Source organism: Bacillus rossius, chromosome 8, assembly GCF_032445375.1.
Source record: "Bacillus rossius redtenbacheri isolate Brsri chromosome 8, Brsri_v3, whole genome shotgun sequence".
Lineage (NCBI taxonomy): Eukaryota > Metazoa > Arthropoda > Insecta > Phasmatodea > Bacillidae > Bacillus > Bacillus rossius.
In genome coordinates this window covers 67141142-67159857 of record NC_086336.1, presented here as the reverse complement: position 1 = coordinate 67159857, position 18716 = coordinate 67141142, and the positions used below count along the sequence as shown (strand labels likewise).

The following is an 18716-nucleotide window of genomic DNA, read 5'->3' as shown; positions in this document are numbered from 1 at the left end:
TTCAGATGGTAATGCAGTTATAGATATATGGCAGTTACTGGATTTTAGTATGAGCATAACCATAAATTACAAAGATGGTATGCAAAATCTAAATTAACATATGCGATACATGCGATCTCCAGTTAGGAAACAAGCAGGTTCAGCACAGGCCAAGCAGGGCGCGTGAGCAGGTTGGGGACACTGGAGCTGGAGGCCAGGGCTGGAGGGGGGTGGAGGGGCAGTGCCGGGCTGCGGCGGGCTCAGCACGTCATTAGTCCACCGGACAGCGAGCTGACAACTGCTCGGACCACGCCCCAGGTAAGTCTTTCTCGCTCCACGCCAATTTTTTCCCCTTCAAATTTCAAAGCTTTTTACCATCACTATAGAGACCTGAAAAATTCGCGGATTCATTTCGTGATAGTCTAGAATCCAAAAACGTTTGCATTTATACTGCATCAGTAGAGACCGGAAAAATTCGCGGGTTCATTGACCTTCAGGATAGACTTCAATATCCTCTACACACTCGGGCAAATGCCAACTGTTCATTGGCTGCTGACTTGTGAGTCGTCTCGACTGGGTGGCCTGTGATTCGACACTTCTATGAGTGAGGGTCTCTAATTGGCCCTCAGTCCTCCAGATTAACAGTGAACCAATGGCAGAAGCAGCACTAAGGTATAATTATTTGAATTGTAGCATTTCACGAAATGAATCCGCGAATTTTTCAGGTCTCTATGCATCAGTGATTGGGCCACAGTTTATCTGAATGATACTCGGCCAATGAAAAACCTTTAACAAAAGAAGTATCGAATCACTAGTGTCCCAGTTAACAAGTGTCACGAGTCAGTAGCCAATGAGCAGATGTAATTTTCCCGCGTGCGTAGAGGATCATGGAGTATTATCCTACAGGTCATTGAAATCGCGAAATTTTCCGGTCTCTAAACTTCAGTCATTGCTTCTTTGCCGAAAAATAAAAGTTGTATAATTTAATTTACTTTTCAAAAACACATTACACTAAAATAAAAAAAAATAAAAAAAACCTTTGGTCATTGTCTGTGAGCATTTAAGCTCAATTTCTATTAATCTCTGTTTATACAATGTTAAAAAAGTAAACTGCCACGGTTCCTCCCTTGCTTTAGCGTGTTTCGCATTGGCCGCTGATCCGAGCTAACTGGGGCCGCCACCGGTTCGGATTACTCGAATAATTACCGTAATGCAACATCATTTACCAAACCACACCTCCATACGCGTTTACTTATTACGTAAAATTTTTTTTTTTACAAGCACGGAATCACTAACCATGTTAATAATTAGCTCAATACATAAAAAAAAAAATTGGTTGTCTGTAAAGTCGGTTTACGGACGATAGTTTAACGTGACAACGTCATAACAAAACATTGATGAAATGATTGCATACTTTTATGAATAAAATTGAATCATTTTTATTTTAATAATAAAATAATAAATACTTGAAATTATACTAGTAATCAGATTTTTAAAATGCAAGAATAATTAACCTTTATTGCCGAAATTGTTGTTGTAATAAGCAATGAAAACCACATTAACTTTTCACTTCACTTTATAAACAGTCGACGAAACAGTTCACGTGTAGATGACTTGTAATTAATTTTAAATCTGGCGTTTTGCTATAAAGTTTAAATATAATTATGAACAAGTTTTCATATAAATAAACTGTAATCAAATATCTATCATCAGTTATATGAATCACCATAATTTTTTAGTCAATTGTAACATAACCTATTATTACAGCACTCGCCGACAGCGTAACGGAACACAGCGTAACGGAACACAGCGTAACGGAACAATGAGCGTAACGGGACACTTTTTCGTGCGTGCATCCGGCGTTCATTGATTTATTAGACGTTGTCACGTCAAACAAAATATTTTTTTTTTTTTTTTTTTAACCCTTAACTCGTTCGGATTTTTGGATAAGTGCGGGGTTTGTACCAGCGGGACTCCAATACATATGAACACTTTTGACTCATATACTTTGCTCATGTACTGATCTATCCTTAGTGCTACAAGTGAAGTGTCTGTTTGGATTCTCATCTTTGCGTTCCTCTGTATGTCGCTATGTTGTCCATTTACTGTTTTTTTTGTTGCAACTGTCTCGTTGTTGCCCGTTCACTGTGTTAGTCTGTGCTGTGATCTTCTGAGAAATTCCTCCACCAGACTTCTCTGTGCTGTCTCTATACATTTAACATTTTGGCATCGGCTAATTTTGACTTGTTTTCTCTGTGATTGTGTACTCTTCTGTCTTTGCCCGTCCTCTGGGTTTTCTCTGCGACATAAAGTGCAAACTGCCAACTGCGTACATCCAAAATAATGATTCAAACCAAAAGTTCCCACAGATATGTCTATATTCTTTTGGGAAGCCAATTCCCGGTTCTAGTTGTTAATAAAGTTACTGTGCCTAACTATTGTTCAGAATTTTATTTGTTTAATTGAATGTAAGTTTTTTTCCTAAGAATTAATTTACATTAAATGTTATAATCGTTTAGATTTGGATAGTTTATTTATTTTGATTTATCATCGTTTTTATTGTTGGCCAAGTTAAGGCGACAGGTATTTTCTTACACTTAACCACATTTTCCGCTATTAAATCATACATTGAATAAAAAAAATCTTACACAGCAGTTTTGGACCTGCTGGAGTCACTTTGCCACTTAACCTGTCATGACAGGAAACAAGACATCTCAGTAATCAAATTGAGGCATAATTGAGGCACGTACAAGAATGGTTTGTAATACCAGGAGAAAAAAAAATTATAAGTTTTTAACCGTCGTAAGCAATGAAGGGAGAAATGTACTTTCTTGCCAATTTGCATTATTTGAACTTATAAACGAACGTATTTCACTTGCAAGTAGTAAATATGATTTCAGCAGGTTGAATCATGTGTAGGTTTGACCAAATGGTTTGCTGGGATAAGTTCATACGTGATGAAATTAATGCTTAGCTAGTGATAATGTAGCTCGAGGAATGGCGATAGTTGCTGTGTGGGTGTGGAAAGTAGTCCAGTGTCGGGTGGAATGAGGAATACTGACATTCCTGTGTCGAGTCTGTCTGTCTCCGAATATCGGTTACGGAACTCGACACACTTTCAGGCCAGTGAGTCAGTTTCTTCGCGGAAGTGTACTTGCATTACTGATAAGCTGCGCTGTTAGAAATTACAGAAAAACCAATGACTTAAAAAAAAATTGGTTGTATGTAAAGTCGGTTTACGGACGATAGTTTAACGTGATAACATCATAACAAAACATTGATGAATTGATTGCATACTTTAAGAATAGAATTGAATAATTTTTATTTTAATAATAAAAGAATAAATACTTGAAATTATACTAGTAATCAGATTTTAAATTGTAAGAATAAACAATATTTATTGCCGAAATTGTTGTTGTAATAAGCAATGAAAACCACATTAACTTTTCACTTCACTTTATAAACAGTCGAGTGGAAGAGAGATGATGCGGCGCAAGCGTACAATGAGCGTAACGGGACACAGCGTAACGGAACAATGTGCGTAACGGGACACCTTTTCGTGCGTGCAGCCGGCATTCATCGATTTATTAGACGGTGTCACGTCAAAAAAAATCACCTCGAATAAACGAATATTTCCTCGTAATTTCATCTAGCTGGTTCTTCGTAGAAACTACGACGTATTTCGTTTTCCGAGTCGCGTGTTGCGTTCTGAACAAAGATAAACACACACGGGGAAATATAAGAGTGTTCTTCTTACTGTAGAATGATTCGTTAATATACCAAAAACATTATTTCGGATTTTTTTTCTAACCTAACTAAAGCTAAGTGTATTTTGGAGGGGTCCGGGTTAGGGAGGGACCTAGGTGCGTCTCAGGCCGAAGCCTATACGCCTGGTCATGCTGGGATTAGCCATGCATCATGTGCTAGGAGGGGATTGGCCAGCCATGGCAACGATTGGCGCCATGACTAACTCCCCTCACTCTTAAATCTAGACTATAACTAGAGATAGGTTGGGCCCAGGTAAAACCTGCATATACACAGGGAAAACCCTGGGCACATTCATGCGGGATGCAAATTGGCATGCATTACGTGTAGGAATTTACAGGAGACAGAGGATGGTATGTTCAATGTGCCCATAAATTGACGAAGACAGCCGTAAGCTTACGAATATCCCTAGATGATTTGTAACACGTTTTCTTCGCGAACTGGAGGTCAAAATTTTTAACAGCGAGGCTAAAATTTGTAATTACATATTTTCTGCGTACAAGAAAGTTCTTAACTCTAGAACAGTAAATGATTGCAGTAGGGCCTATGTAGGACAAACATATGTGCTTGATCGGGGGAAACTGAAAGCGGAAAGGCTCGTTGTGGTGTGATAGATTCATAGAGGCATGCATATTTCGCGAAAAGATTCCTCTATTAGCTGAAAGTTAAAACACTGTAACATCGTCAGTGTTTCGTGATTGGGTGTCTTTCTTTCAGGTACACGACGATTGTTTACAACTCCAATGACAGTGATTCAGCGCGGTAGCAAACGCGTCTCGGTCGAACCAGGCAACGACATCTCTCGCCGGACGGCCGCCAATCACAAGGAAGAAACCGCTGGTGCGCGTATACCTATTTGCAGTCTAATAAGCTTTCAGATTTATTCGCGAAAAATGCCTCCCTTTATAGATTCAGTATTTTTATACTTTTAGTTTGCGTTAGGGAAAATTCCTATCGTGTATGTCTGAAAACTCTTTTTTTTTTTGGCGAAGCATAATAATCGAAATCACTTCCGGATAATATGCTCCCGTGGTTCGACGCCCTGAGCAACCACGTGATCAAACCAGGACTCGAACACACGACCCAGGTCCGGGAGGAAGGCACTTGACCACTGCATCCACGATCCCGGAGCTGGATACACGACCCATCACCGCCACGACGGTATAGCGTTGCTGTGGGCCCGTGTGGTGGAGTGGTTCGTGTGCAAGCACGCTGTTGTACCGAGCGCGCGTATAGGTAGTAACGGAACACAGCTATTCACGGCAATGCGCGGAGGTGTCTCGCACGGAACCTACTGTTCATTGACCCAGATCCAAGCGTCCGAGCGGTGCGCGTTCATGCACCTTCGCGTTGTCAGTATTGTCGTGGGAGTTATACTTCTTTAGGCGCGTTATGAACATGTGATGAGAGTGAAATTTTACGATGTGTGTACACCATGCAAAAAAAATTTTTCACAGTATTAAAAAAAATTGGTTGTCTGTAAAGTCGGTTTACGGACGATAGTTTAACGTGACAATGTCATAACAAAACATTGATGAAATGATTGTATACTATTATAAATAAAATAAAATAATTTTTATTTTAATAATAAAAGAATAAATACTTGAATTTATACTAGTAATCATATTTTTAAAATGCAAGAATAATTAACCTTTATTGCCGAAATTATTTTTGTAATAAGCAATGAAAACCAAATTTTTTCACTTCACTTTATAAACAGTCGACGAAACAGTTCACGTGTAGATGACTTGTAATAAATTTTAATAACTGGCGTTTAGCTATAAAGTTCAAATATAATTATGAACAAGTTTTCATATAAACAACTGTAACCAAATATCTATCATCAATTATATGAATCACCATAATTTTTTAGTCAATTGTAACATAACCTATTATTACTGCACTCGCCGACAGCGTAACGGAACACAGCGTAACGGAACAATGAGCGTAACGGTACACAGCGTAACGGAACAATGAGAGTAACGGGACACAGCGTAACGGAACAATGAGCGTAACGGGACACAGCGTAACGGAACAATGTGCGTAACGGGACACTTTTTCGTGCGTGGAGCCGGTGTTCATCGATTTATTAGACGTTGTCACGTCAAAAGATACATACAAATACAATTTATGTATCTGTTTTTAAATATTATACTTTAGTGACTGATATTGAATACTGGTCCATATATATAAAAAAACCTTTATTTTTGCGATTATAAAGTGTTACAACTAGTTTATAAATTATTTTAAAAGCATATTAATATAAATTAAGTTATATTATAGTTCTTTAGGTGCGTTATGAAAAAAAAAGTGATTAGGATGAATCTTTACTATGCGCGCGTAGCATGCAACAAAATTTGACAGGATGAAAAAAAGGCTACATAAAAAAAATATATACATGCTTTTAAATCCAATACTTTAGTGATTGATATTGAATACCGGTTCATAAAATTAAAAACATTTATCGATTGTGAATATTCGTGGTAGAAATTTTGTTTACGAACTTTTTTTCAAGTGTATTTATATAAGTGAGATTATATTTCCGTAAGTATAATTTGTTTGCATTATAGTTATTGATTTATATTACTAATTAAATAAATATATCGATTATTTTATTAAATTAAAAAATAATAATTTCTTACACGTGTTTATATTGATATAGAATACTGATTATTTATCAATGATTTTAAATAAGATTGAATTTTTACCAACCGAATTTATAATATCACTCCATTTATAAAATTATTTTATTTCTATTTTTACATTCGCATGGCAATTAAAGTTAGTTTTTTTTATTGCGCCGAGTAAGTGTGTTGGGGTGCGCTCAGCGGTGACAGGCCGCTGTGTCGATGCCACCCGGGGCTGGGCGGGCCCCAGCGCAGGACGACTTCGGCGACCTCCGTGGGCCGCGGCGGGTGGATGACCTCGGTCCAGGGTCGCCTCGTCAGGCGTGACAACCCCCCACCCCTCCCTCCCCAGCCCCAAACCAGGTACCGACTCCGGAGGGGGTCGTTACCACAACGCCGAAATACCATAACGCCGAATGTCAAAATTGACCTCAACGCCGACGGCTAGAAAATTGCTATGTACCACAACGCAGAAATAACAACTTAATGAATTTGTGTGTGTTTCTTAAATGTACCTTAACGCCGAAATACCACAATCAAACCTAACCTTACCTAACATAACCTAACCTAGCGTAATATAGGTAACCTAACCTAACTTAACCTAGCCTATCCTAGCCTAGCCTAACCTAACCTAGCCTAACCTAACCTAACCTAGTCTAACATAACCTAGTCTAACCTAACCTAGTCTAACCTAACCTAATCTTTGTGGCAGTCCTTCAATGACATTTTTCGGCGTTAGTGAATTTCGGCATTGTGGTAATTCGGCGTTGTGGTACACAGCAGTTTTCTAGCTGTCGGCGTTGTGGTCAATTTGGAATTACGGCGTTGTATTTCGGCGTTGTGGTCAATTTGGCATTTCGGCGTTGTGGTGCGTCCCCCTCCGGGAGGGGGGGGGGGCTGTCGCTCAAGTAACAGAGGCCGTTGCAAAACATCACGTCAAATAAGCCGAGACTGGCCTTGGAATATTTAAAAATCGAAGGTATCAAACACTGAATCATTAAGGAACCCGCCTCGTCAGGGGTGTACGTGTTTTAGTGAGACGGGATGATAAGCGCGACGCTCGCTGGTGCTTCTAGCGTGGTGTCTCCTCTGGACTGGCGCGCAGTCTTCTCGTCGTCACAAGATAACTGTGAAATTTGAGCGGTGACCGTAACATTATACGGCGGCTAAATGAAGATAAAGGTGTAATGCAAGTCCCTTAAGTGCTTTCAATAATCTGTATTGGTTGCTATACGCCTAAAAATTACTCTGAAAACAAGCGTTTCAGCCATTTTTTTTAACTCTTCTAAAAATACAGTTTAAAAACCTTATCCGAAATCGAAAGTACTTTTCGGCCCTCAGCGAACTCTTAAATGCTTTTCGTAAACAGACCCCCACTCGGATGTGTTGAGCAGTTTTGAAATCGCATTTGTTTTTCCTGAAGCTCTGCGCACCGTGTTTGTGCCCGGGTGGGCGGGGCAGTAGCGGAACCAGAAGGGGGGGGGGGGGGGGGGCTAAGGGGCTCAAGGGCCCCCCCCCCAAAAAAAAGCATCTGGGTCCACTATTGTATTAGTGTTTGCCTTGATAAAGCCTAGCCTCAGCTGGGTCAAGCCCCTCCCAAACAAAAATCCTGGATCCGCCACTGGGCGGGGGCCTTGAAGATTTACGCCAGGGGCCCCCGAACTATTTACTACAGTTCGCGGCGCGCTTACAGGTTCAGTGTTTTGTCGCGGCGACCGCTGCGCTGGTCCGAGGCTTGGTGTGACGTCACTCTGCGCATGCGCAGAAGGAAACAGGTCGGGCGGGTCGCGGAGTGGTTTTGTCAGCCGACTTTCCTCCGCGCAGTTGCCTCTTGCGCAACTGGGGGTCGCCCGGGGGACGTTGTCCCAGGACCCGTTCCAGGTCGTCATTTGTCATTTACGCCCCACACGGATAAACTTGCCCACTTCTTGGGTGACTGAACTTGAAGTGGCATAGAAATGGAAATACTTACTAGCTGAGACCTCAGGCTGTGGAGCCGGGAGCCAATCCGTCATCTTGTACTGTAACGTCACAGCGGCCATCTGGGATGGCATTGGCCTTGACCTTGACCATTATCCTTAAAATTACTCAAGTTTCCCGTTTTTAAGAAAAAAATTCCGAAAAAAAATATCCCTCAAAAAATTTGGATCAGCCATTTTCCTCAGAAGGAGGCCATTGCCATTTTACTCGGAGAGTGTGTTTGTTAGAACGTTCTGCCATCTTGGATTCTAGGACTTTCCGCCATTTTGAATATCTTCTGCATAGAAGCCACCGAGAATTGGCACGTGGTCCAAATCTTCGAGGTAAATAGGTCTTAGGCTCCGATTCGCGAACCTGGGTCACACGGAAAAATTCGGGACTCCAATTCGCAGTGAAACAATTTTCTAAGACGCCTTTCCGCTGGGAGATTCCGTACAATGTTTCGACGTTAGCTTTACGCTTTCGTGTATCTTTCTTCTTCGTGTTAGGAAACACTGTTCGAAGCAGTCAATTGTCCTTTGCGTCTTTAGGCTTCATTTTCGTGCGTATTCGCTTACAAGTTTCGGCAAGATATCCAGCCATTTGTAATTTGCGTTAGCAGTAAACGGATGATATTTTAAACAATAAAGCGAAAAAGACAAAAAAAAACTACTAAACCCCGGATTTGCACCTGATTTTCGAAACAATTTTATTAAAATACTTCTCATTCTGTTAAAATTCATTAAACACTTAATACTATAAAGTTTCCGTTTGGCTTTGTGAAATTTGATTTGCTCCATCCGCCACAGATGGCAGCACCGTGGTTACACATTTCCATTCCATGCGAATTCCGATCCATTTACGGAATTACTCCCACTAAATGCCGCATACAGAGGGCTAAGATGTTACTCATCAAAATACATCGAGGGCCCCGCCTACCCGGGCACACATGCGGTGTGCAGGGCTTCACTTGCTCAAGATGTCCGAGTGGGGTCTGTTTGCGACAAAGTATTTAAGAATTCGCCGAGGGCCGATAAGTAGGTATAGTTTGAAGGCACGTTTTCAGAGAAATTTTTTAGGTATATAAAACAACCGGTACAAATTCTAGAAAGTACTTAAGGGACTTACATTACACCTTTATCTTCATTTCTGCGCTATATAATGTTACAGTCACCGCTCTGGTTTCACACGACGATAAGACTGCGCGCCAGTCCAGAGGAGATACCGTGCTAGAAGCACCAGCGGGCTTCGCGCTTATCATCCCGCCTGCTGACACAGATACACCCCTGACGAGGCGGGGCCCATGATACCGTAGTCTACCCTTTGTCTCCAGTCCGAGAGAGGCCCACGGACGTGTTCACCTCCCGAGATGCAAGCACCACAGGGCGCCGTGTTGCAGGAGCGATGCAGGCATTGCGCCACCTCTTGCTGACCTGCTTGGCCGCGCAGATGTGCGCCGCCTTCCGTCTGCCGCGAGACGTCCTGCCCGAGAAGTACGCCTTGCACGTCGTCACCCACCTGGGGGACCACGGCGACGACTTCAGCTTCGAGGGAAGCGTGCACATCCAGGTGAGCGCCGTCGACCGCCAGCCACAGGGTCTTCTTCGCGCCGTGAGCCTTCATCGTGTTACAGTTTTGTCTTTCACGTGAACCAGCGCACATTTTGTTCCATCGTCCAATTGAATAACTTGATAATGTTCGCAGGCTTTCACGGCCCATTGTCTGAAGTAGCTTGGCTTCTGGGTTGTAGCCGTGTCCTTTGGCGAATAATTCACCGACGTTTCGGTACTCGGTAGCAGGGGCGCAACAACAGGGGGGGGGCAAGCTTACATCAAGTTACAACCCAGAAGCCAAGCTACTTGATTAACTTGAATGTGAAATATCCCTTCTAACGCGCATGACAGCTTCTATGCCCAATTATCCTCCAGTTGCTTTGCGCTAGGCCATGGTGGCTGAGCGGACACGACTTTCCAGCCCGATCGTAGCTCAGTTTGGAAGCGGGCCGGTTTTTTTCGGACGAGGGCGTCCCTGGTGAGGCAGTTTGAATCGTCTAAGCTTGTCGCAAATTATGTCAAAAGTCAAGCTCACAAATACGTCAAATAAAACACAAAAGGTATAATGATTGGTCCGAAAATTCGTTCGTTTCCCTGCGATCTCAATAATTATCAAACATGGAAAAAGACCGAACACACACCACTGGCTTCTTATCTCCATGGCTTGTAGCGAGAATTAACCCGACCAACCCGTACCGCCCAGACCACACCTGGCGCGCTCTTGCGGACAAAGTTCAACTAACGCTGGTTTAATAAACCCGCCCTCTTGGTCTAGTGACTGGCATGTCTGGCTGGTGGGCCAAGTGGTGCGGGTTCTGATCCCGGCCAGGGAAGGTGAATTTTCAAAACCTTCTCCCTGGACTTAGGACCCGATAGTCAGCGCTCTTTACTTCTCCCTGGACTCAGGACCCGATAGTCCGGCAACCGCCGAGCTGCCGACGGCCAGTGACTGCACCGTGTCCCCGCCGCAGGTGCGCGCGCTCCGCCCCACTGAAGTCATCGTGCTGCACAGCAGAGGCCTCGGCATCGACGGCGACGACCTGCAGGTGACGCAGCGCTCAGGGGAGCAAGACCACGACCACCCCTTAGAGAACCTGTACCGCGGCATGGACTTCGAGCCGCGGGACGACCTGCTCGTGCTGCGCCTGAGCCGGCCGCTGAGCGAGCACCACATCTACGAGGTGCGCGTGCACTACCGCGGGAACCTGACCGGCGGCCTGGACGGCTACTACCGCAGCAGCTACAGCGACGCCGGGGAGAAGCGGTGAGTCCCTCCCGCCGTGGGGTGCCTGACCCTCCCTTCCAGCATAGCGGCATTTCCTCACCGCTACAACCCGTCATGCCTCATAGCAGCGGCAGGATTGGTCTTTCCCACGTAGTCTCTTTGCGTGTTACCATAAGCTTGTCTTTCATACAAACTTGACATATGTGTAAACTTCGGAGTTCTAAAAGTCGTACCGTTTCCTGAGATTTTTAAAATGTATGAATAAATTTTCTTTTTTAAATTCAATAGCAAAGAAAACAATGGTTAGACTCGAAATATTTTGTTCAAAAAATTGGCATATATAAAAAATAACTTTTGTTTGAAACTCGGGGGTCGAGGGAGATAAGGTAATTTAGTTTTCAAAATGAATCATCCTCGACAGATGCTCGTCCCAACAGATCTGACACCTCGCGTGTTGCTGATGGCACGCAGCAGCAGTGTACTTGTTGAAGCGCTGACTGGCGTTGACGCGGACCCCCGCAGGTGGCTGGCGGTGACGCACTTCGAGCCGTCGGACGCCAGGAAGGCGTTCCCGTGCTTCGACGAGCCGGACATGAAGGCGCAGTTCCAGGTGAACCTGGGCAGGAGGGCTGGCTACCTCAGTGCCAGCAACATGCCCCTGAAGACCACGGAGCCCATGTGAGTTGCTGGGTCGGCGAGGCGCGGTGTCGCCTCTGGACCGGTCGTCGTAAAATGGGACAACTGTAACATCTGAGCGGCGACCATAACTAGGGCCATGCAGATTTCGCGAAAAGGTTTTGAGACTAGCTGAAAGTTAAAACACTGTAGCATCGTCTTTGTTTCATGATTGGGTGAGTTTCTTCCAGGTACATGTCGATTGTAACAACACCAACCACAATAATCCAGTGCGGAAGCAAAAGCGTCTTGAATGGCTCGGCCAAACAAGCCAACGACTTCTCTCGCAGATGGACGCCAATCACAAGGAAGAAACCACAGGTGCGGGTATACCTTGTTGCAGTCTAATAGGTGTGCAGATCTTTTCGCGAAAAATGCCTGCCCCTAACCATAACATTGCCTGGCGGAGTCCATTGTTTGCTTTCAAGAATCTGCACTCTGAAAACACGCCTTATAAAAAACACAGTTAAAAAACTTAATACGTAAACCAAACTGCCTACCGGCCCTCGGCGAATGCTTGAATACTTTTCGTAAACAGACCCTATCTTGAGCAGTTTTCAAGCGGTGTTGCTTTTCCCGAAGTTCCGCGCCCCCGCCTTACCCGGGCACACACACGGTGCACAGAGCTTCAGGAAAAACAAAACGATTTCAAAACTACTCGAGATATCCGAGTGGGGTCTGCTTACGAAAAGCACTTAAGAGTTCGCTGAGGGCCGAAAAGTAATTTTGTTTTTGGATTAAGGTTTTAAACTGTATTTTTAGAAGAGGTAAAATTGCTAAAATGCATGTTTTCAGAGTAATTTTTTTGGCGTAAAACAACCGGTTCAGATTCTTACAAGCACTTACGGGACTTGCATTACACCTTTATCTTCATTTCTACACAATATAACGTTACCGCTCAAATTTCACAGTTGTCCTGTGACGACGAGAAGACTGCGCGCCAGTCCAGAGGAGACACCGCGCTAGAAGCACCAGCGAGTGTCGCGCTTATCATCCCGCCTCACTAACACAGATATACCCCTGACGAGGCGGCCGGTGGACACACAGCACGTTGAATTAATGAGTGCAAATAAAAGTAAATTTATCAATTAAATTGTAGATATTGTTTCACTCCTTCTTTGTATCCATACAAAATAGTGATAATTCAATAACAATTATTCAATTTTATTCATAAAAGTATGCAATCATTTCATCAATGTTTTGATATGACGTCACGTTAAACTATCGTCCGTAAACCGACTTTACAGAAAACCAATTTTAATATCTTAATTGTATCAGGAATAGTCCAAATGTTGCTATAAAGGTTTTTCTAGTGTGACTGTTATTCCTTCAGTAGACATAGTGTTCTGTTGCAGGAACTATAATTATAGCTGAAGTTACCACGCAAGAATATAGTAACGACCACAGTGTGTGTTATTCCAAACCCAACCGTACTGTTCAGTAACACTAATAAGCGAATTATTTTACAGTGTCAGAATACTCAGTTGTGGAAGATCTCGTCTATTCTCAACTACAATATTTTGCTGCTGAGATGCGGAAAAATGTTCAGCAATAGTGACTGAACTGTTGTTGAGGACATGCATTACTGTACAGCCAGAACCCTGTTGATTTGTAGCGACGATATCACACAGTTATGCTTAATATTATTCAGATGGTCTGATAACTGTAAACAACCATTTGATAACTGCCCCTATATTAACTCTAATGCAGTTTTTTTTGGACATAAACCATTGCAGCTTTTCACTGTTTTACATGGAAAAATTCTGAAGATAAAAAAAATTAAAAAAATGAAGTTAAATATTCACAGAAAACAAGACTGAATCAGCGGTTCTCTGTGAATTTTTTATGTTCATATTTTTATTTATTTTTGACTTTCGGAATTTTTCCGTTCAGTGAAAAACTGCAATGGCGTATGTAAAAAAAAATTGCGTTTAATCTAAATTCCCCATTGCATGAATAATTTAAATAACATATTAACTGTCAAGTTGGGGTGTGGACATGGGCGTAAATCCCACGGGGGCAGAGCCCAGGTCCCTTGAAATAAAAAGCCCCTCACTGATGAGCGCGAAATCTTTGGCCCGCTGATTTCCCCTTTCCCTTTCAATTCTTAAGATTTCCCCCCTTGATCGTACGTACCCAATAATCTCAGCGTGCTCAATGGACAGGGTCAACCCCAGCTGTGTGGTCCGGTGTTGCAGGGCAGGGAGAGCCGGCTGGTTCTGGGACAGGTACGAGACAAGTCCGGACATGTCCACGTACCTGGTGGCCTTCATGGTGGCCGACTTCCTGAGCACCGAGGCGCGGAGCGGGCAGGCCCACCCCGTGACGTACCGCGTCTGGGCGCGTCCCGAGGCCATCAACCAGACCAGCTACGCCCTGCGGGTCGGCCCCAAGGTGCTGGGCTTCTACGAGGAGTACTTCAACCTCAGCTACCCGCTGCCCAAGATGGACATGGTCGCCATACCCGACTTCAGCGCCGGCGCCATGGAGAACTGGGGGCTCGTCACCTACAGGTAACAACCGTCCGGGCAGAACGTCTTGGAGTCCGTCCCGCTCAACTGCCCATTCATTGGACCTCCTCGGTACGGTAGTTGATGGCCCAGCAGAAATAGTGACTGCAGATCCCCCCCCTCCCCCGCAGTGATACACGCAGCACATCATGGATTGTCAACCTGAAAAGACATTCAATGTAGACAGTAGTGGTCCGATAACTGCTCTTACTTCTCTTGGACGAGGACGTAAGAGATGGAAACACACATCACGAATAAAGAGAAGTGGGAGGTATTCGGCATGGCTTGTGACAAGACCGTCACAGCATTAGCCTGAGAATTTTCCTGGAAACCACGGAAACGCCCAAATCAGGATGGCTTTATCATTATATGATCCCAGGTCTACACGAATTGAGACAACTTGTTGACCTTTACACCTTAACACTCAGTAGAGTTCCGAAAAATAATGAAAATTTTGAAAATGTTCAATTGAAACATGTAAACTGATAGTTTTATAGTTTTCTCTGTCATTAACTACTTTGAGCAGATAACATAGAGGGAGAAAAGCTTTACTGATAGTTCATCAACAGCGACTGTATAAACTGAAGTGCGAGCCTGACATTTGACTGTCACCCTAATGCCGACTATTGTTACAAATGCTAGCATTTTCCATAAAACTAACATATGGCTTATGCTAGTTAAGTTTCCTTTAAAAACCTTGTAGTTCTAAGTAATGGGAACTAGTGATAGTTTGTTTTATTAGGAAATTACATTGGTAACAACCGATATAAAAGATTAAGTAACACAATAATTGAACCTATTTTAAGAATAAAACTTGTATGAGTAAACTACACAATTTAAAGATGTGCTCCTTCAAATGTCGAGATCTAAATGCACAAACTGACAAAGTTTAAAGTGAATTGTTTTGTAGGGCTACATTCAGTTGAATGGCAGCCATCGTTTAGAAATATCTTGCCGGGTGACTTTTGGTCTGCTACCGAATCGGACAAGTACCTACAGTTTATGTCTCTGTTGGCTGGGTTAATCAGGTGCCCTGTCGGACGCACATCTGCCGAGTCATCTTCGGTTTCTGAAAGCTGCACGTGTGGAGGAGCCACGGGGGTTTCACTCTCGTTTTCCAAAGTGATCCAGAATCAACAGTGTCCAACACATGAAATTGTGGGGTTTTATTTAAGTATTATAATTTTTGCTTCTTGTTCACTCTAATGTCTCGAAGCCGACGAGATTTTAAACCCCGGTTGACTACAGTATTCTGGTGATGTGGATATCTTTTTGCTTCTGGCTCACTCTAATGTCTCGAAGTCGACGAGATTTTTAAAACCCGGTTGACCACTGTATTCTGGTGATGTGGATATTTTTTTTTGCTTCTGATTCACTTTAATGTCGCGAAGTTCGACGAGATTTTTAAACCCCGGTTGACCACAGTATTCTGGTGATGTGGATATCTTCTTGCTTCTGGTTCACTCTAATATATCGAAGTCGACGAGATTTTTAAACCCCGGTTGACCACAGTATTCTGGTGATGTGGATATCTTCATGCTTCTGGTTCACTCTAATGTCACGAAGTCGACAAGATTTTAAACCCCGGTTGACCACAGTAGTTTTGGCGATGTGAACTGGCGCTTGTAAGAGACGACTCACCCCGTGTTCTGGCCACTCCACCCAGGGAGACGAGCTTGCTGTACGACCCGGAGGTGACCTCGGCCGAGCAGAAGGCGAGGGTGGCCTACGTGATCGCCCACGAGCTGGCGCACCAGTGGTTCGGCAACCTGGTGACCATGAGGTGGTGGTCCGACCTCTGGCTGAACGAGGGCTTCGCAACTTACGTCGGCTCGCTGGGGGTCAACTATGTGAGTACATCTTCGGGCACCTATGCTCGCTGAGGGAGAGGCTCGCTTCGTCTGTAAAGTCGGTTTACGGACGATAATTTTACATGATAACGTCATAAGAAAACATTGATAAAAAATTGGTATATTTTTTAATTTTCAAATATTAATTACAGTTTTTGCAAATTTAATTTAAATAATTTGTTTAAATATGATCACGAACAATTAGTTAAAAAGCCCGCCTTAACCTGTTTGATATTATAGAAGATTTTCTCGCACGGTGGTCGGCCGGTTCTTGCACGCTCGGCTCAGGCGGAACGTGACAATTTTTCGTGCGTGCAGCCGGCGTTCATCGATTTAGAAGACGTTATCACGTCAAAAATATTTGGGTGCACACTAGTAATCAAATAAACATCCGATCATTTATTCTATTGATGGGGACTCCTGGCTGGTGTACCAAAGGAGTCGGGTTCGATTCCCTACTGGGTCGTGGGTTTACGTTTGCGGAATAATTACTTCTTGTATTCATGATTCTATTTTGTGTTATGCTTCACCTCGAACCTGAAGGCAAAGGCACACCACAGATGAATTACCGTGCCAAGGAAACTTTAGGAGATTGCGGCTTCCATTGTCGCACTATTTACTCTACACCAATTCATGATTGGAATAGAGCGAAAAGGGAATATTATCATCTTTATCTTTCATAAATATTATCATTATCAACACCATATTAATCATAATCAAAAATGTAATGTAATTCAGTCAAATAGTTCCTGCCATTATGTAATGAAGGAAAGGTCCATAATTCTTGTCCAACATCAATTATTATGATTCAATTTGCTTTACAAACACCAACACAGCCTCGCAAAGGTTCGCAGGACACTTTTAATTGAAAGATCTGCATATTGATGCAACAATCAAATGTCCTTGCATATATTCTGCCATTGAATTAATGATTCAAGAAAAGAATCTGTTTTAAGATACACCGTGTTAATGATTTTTATTATCATATAAAGATATGTGTTATTAAGGTAAATAAATTCTTTGCAAGAGCTCTCTGCCGTGTCTGATTCCCCGATGGTGTCCCCACAATTCCCAAAACACAAGTCATGCTAACTAAACTCCCGAATGGAATAATAACAACATACTCCCAAGCTTAAGGAGCAAAACAAAAAAAATCACCAAGTATGTACTTATAATAATAATTTCAGTGAATATAAGTTCATTCAGACAACGGTGAATAATTTAAGAAATACATTTTTCTTTTTCAATGCATCTATATTCAATGAATTATTTTCATTAATGACCCTTCAAAATTGTTAACAGTAAGTTAACAACATTTTCCGTAAGTCATGTTAAACATATCCGTTTGAGAATGTAGATAATAGAGAAACTTAACACAGTCAAACCGTTTGCACCCTCCCATCCACCAAATTGATCAATTTGTTTTACTACCAACAGTGTTAAATGAATCGTAACATGGATTGTCCAAAACGATCTCTTTTTAAAAGTTAAAATCATAATGTTAAAGACATACATTTTGTAAAAAAAAATATATATATATTTTCCAAAGTTTAGTAACTTGAGATGAAGAATATTTTTGGTTGAATTTACACTATATTACAAGGTCAAAGATTGTTTCTAAGAGTAACAGCACAGTTCTAACCTAAGAGATTTCAAAAACATTAAAGATTTTTTAAAGAAAGTGACTAGATGAAAGTGACTATATGTTGTATAGCCTTTGTACGAAAGTAATAATTTGTAGTAGCTTGGCTTCTGGGTTGCAGCCGTGTCCTTGGCAAATAATTCACCGACATTTCGGTTGATATTGCAGTCGGCATCATCAGGAAAAGTTACGTAACTTTTCCCTGATGATGCCGACTGCAATGTCGACCAAAACATCGGTGAATTATTCGCCGAGGACACGGCTACAACCCAGAAGCCAAGCTACTCCAGACAATGGCCGTGAAAGCTTGCGAACATTATTAATAATTTGTAGTTAGAAAAAAATTACCAAGATATACCAGAATAAAGGGAGTGATGGAAATGGGGCATGTGTTTGGCTGTGGCCAGGCTCACCCGGAGTGGGATTACCTCACCTCCGAAGCATTCGAGAACATCCTGACGACGATGTCGTTGGACGCGCTCAAGAGCTCCCACCCCATATCGGTCGCCGTGGGCAGACCCGACGAGGTGCAGCAGATATTTGATGCCATAAGCTACAAGAAAGGCAAGTGGGCATCTATCGGTGATCACATTTATAGACTTAATAGGTTATAGTCTGAGTCCACTGTGCTTCCAGTTACCTGCCATATCGGAGTTGCTGTCAGGTCATCGCCTGAATCCACTATTGCCAGGAATATCGGAGTTGCTATCACACTAGCGTCGGAGTCCTCTGTGCTTCCAGGTTACAGTCATATCAGAGTTGCTGTCAGGGCATCATCTGAATCCACTGTGCTTCCAGGACCCAACCATGTAGGATTTGCAATCAGGTTATTGTTAGAGTCAACTTTACTTCCAGTTTACGGTCTTACTGGAGTTGGTGCCAGGCCATCGTTTGGGTCCACTGTGCTTCCAGGTTCCAACCCATATTGGAA

The 18716-nt window shown here is 42.8% G+C and overlaps 1 protein-coding gene across 2 annotated transcripts in view; it reads left to right on the top strand.

Annotated features, from left to right (window-relative positions):
- The first annotated feature begins 262 nt into the window (after positions 1-262).
- LOC134535169 (aminopeptidase N-like) overlaps positions 263-18716 on the top strand; it is a 28220-nt gene continuing 9766 nt past the window's right edge. The window contains exons 1-7 of one of the 2 annotated variants that reach the window (XM_063374174.1): positions 263-297; positions 9730-9899; positions 10855-11147; positions 11631-11786; positions 13982-14296; positions 15960-16143; positions 18193-18349. In XM_063374174.1, coding sequence (XP_063230244.1) covers positions 9735-9899; positions 10855-11147; positions 11631-11786; positions 13982-14296; positions 15960-16143; positions 18193-18349 — 1270 coding nt within the window. In that variant the 5' untranslated portion in view covers positions 263-297; positions 9730-9734. Of the gene's footprint in view, positions 298-9729; positions 9900-10854; positions 11148-11630; positions 11787-11863; positions 12105-13981; positions 14297-15959; positions 16144-18192; positions 18350-18716 lie in introns of those variants that run through there. The other variant, XM_063374175.1, reaches the window with a different exon arrangement.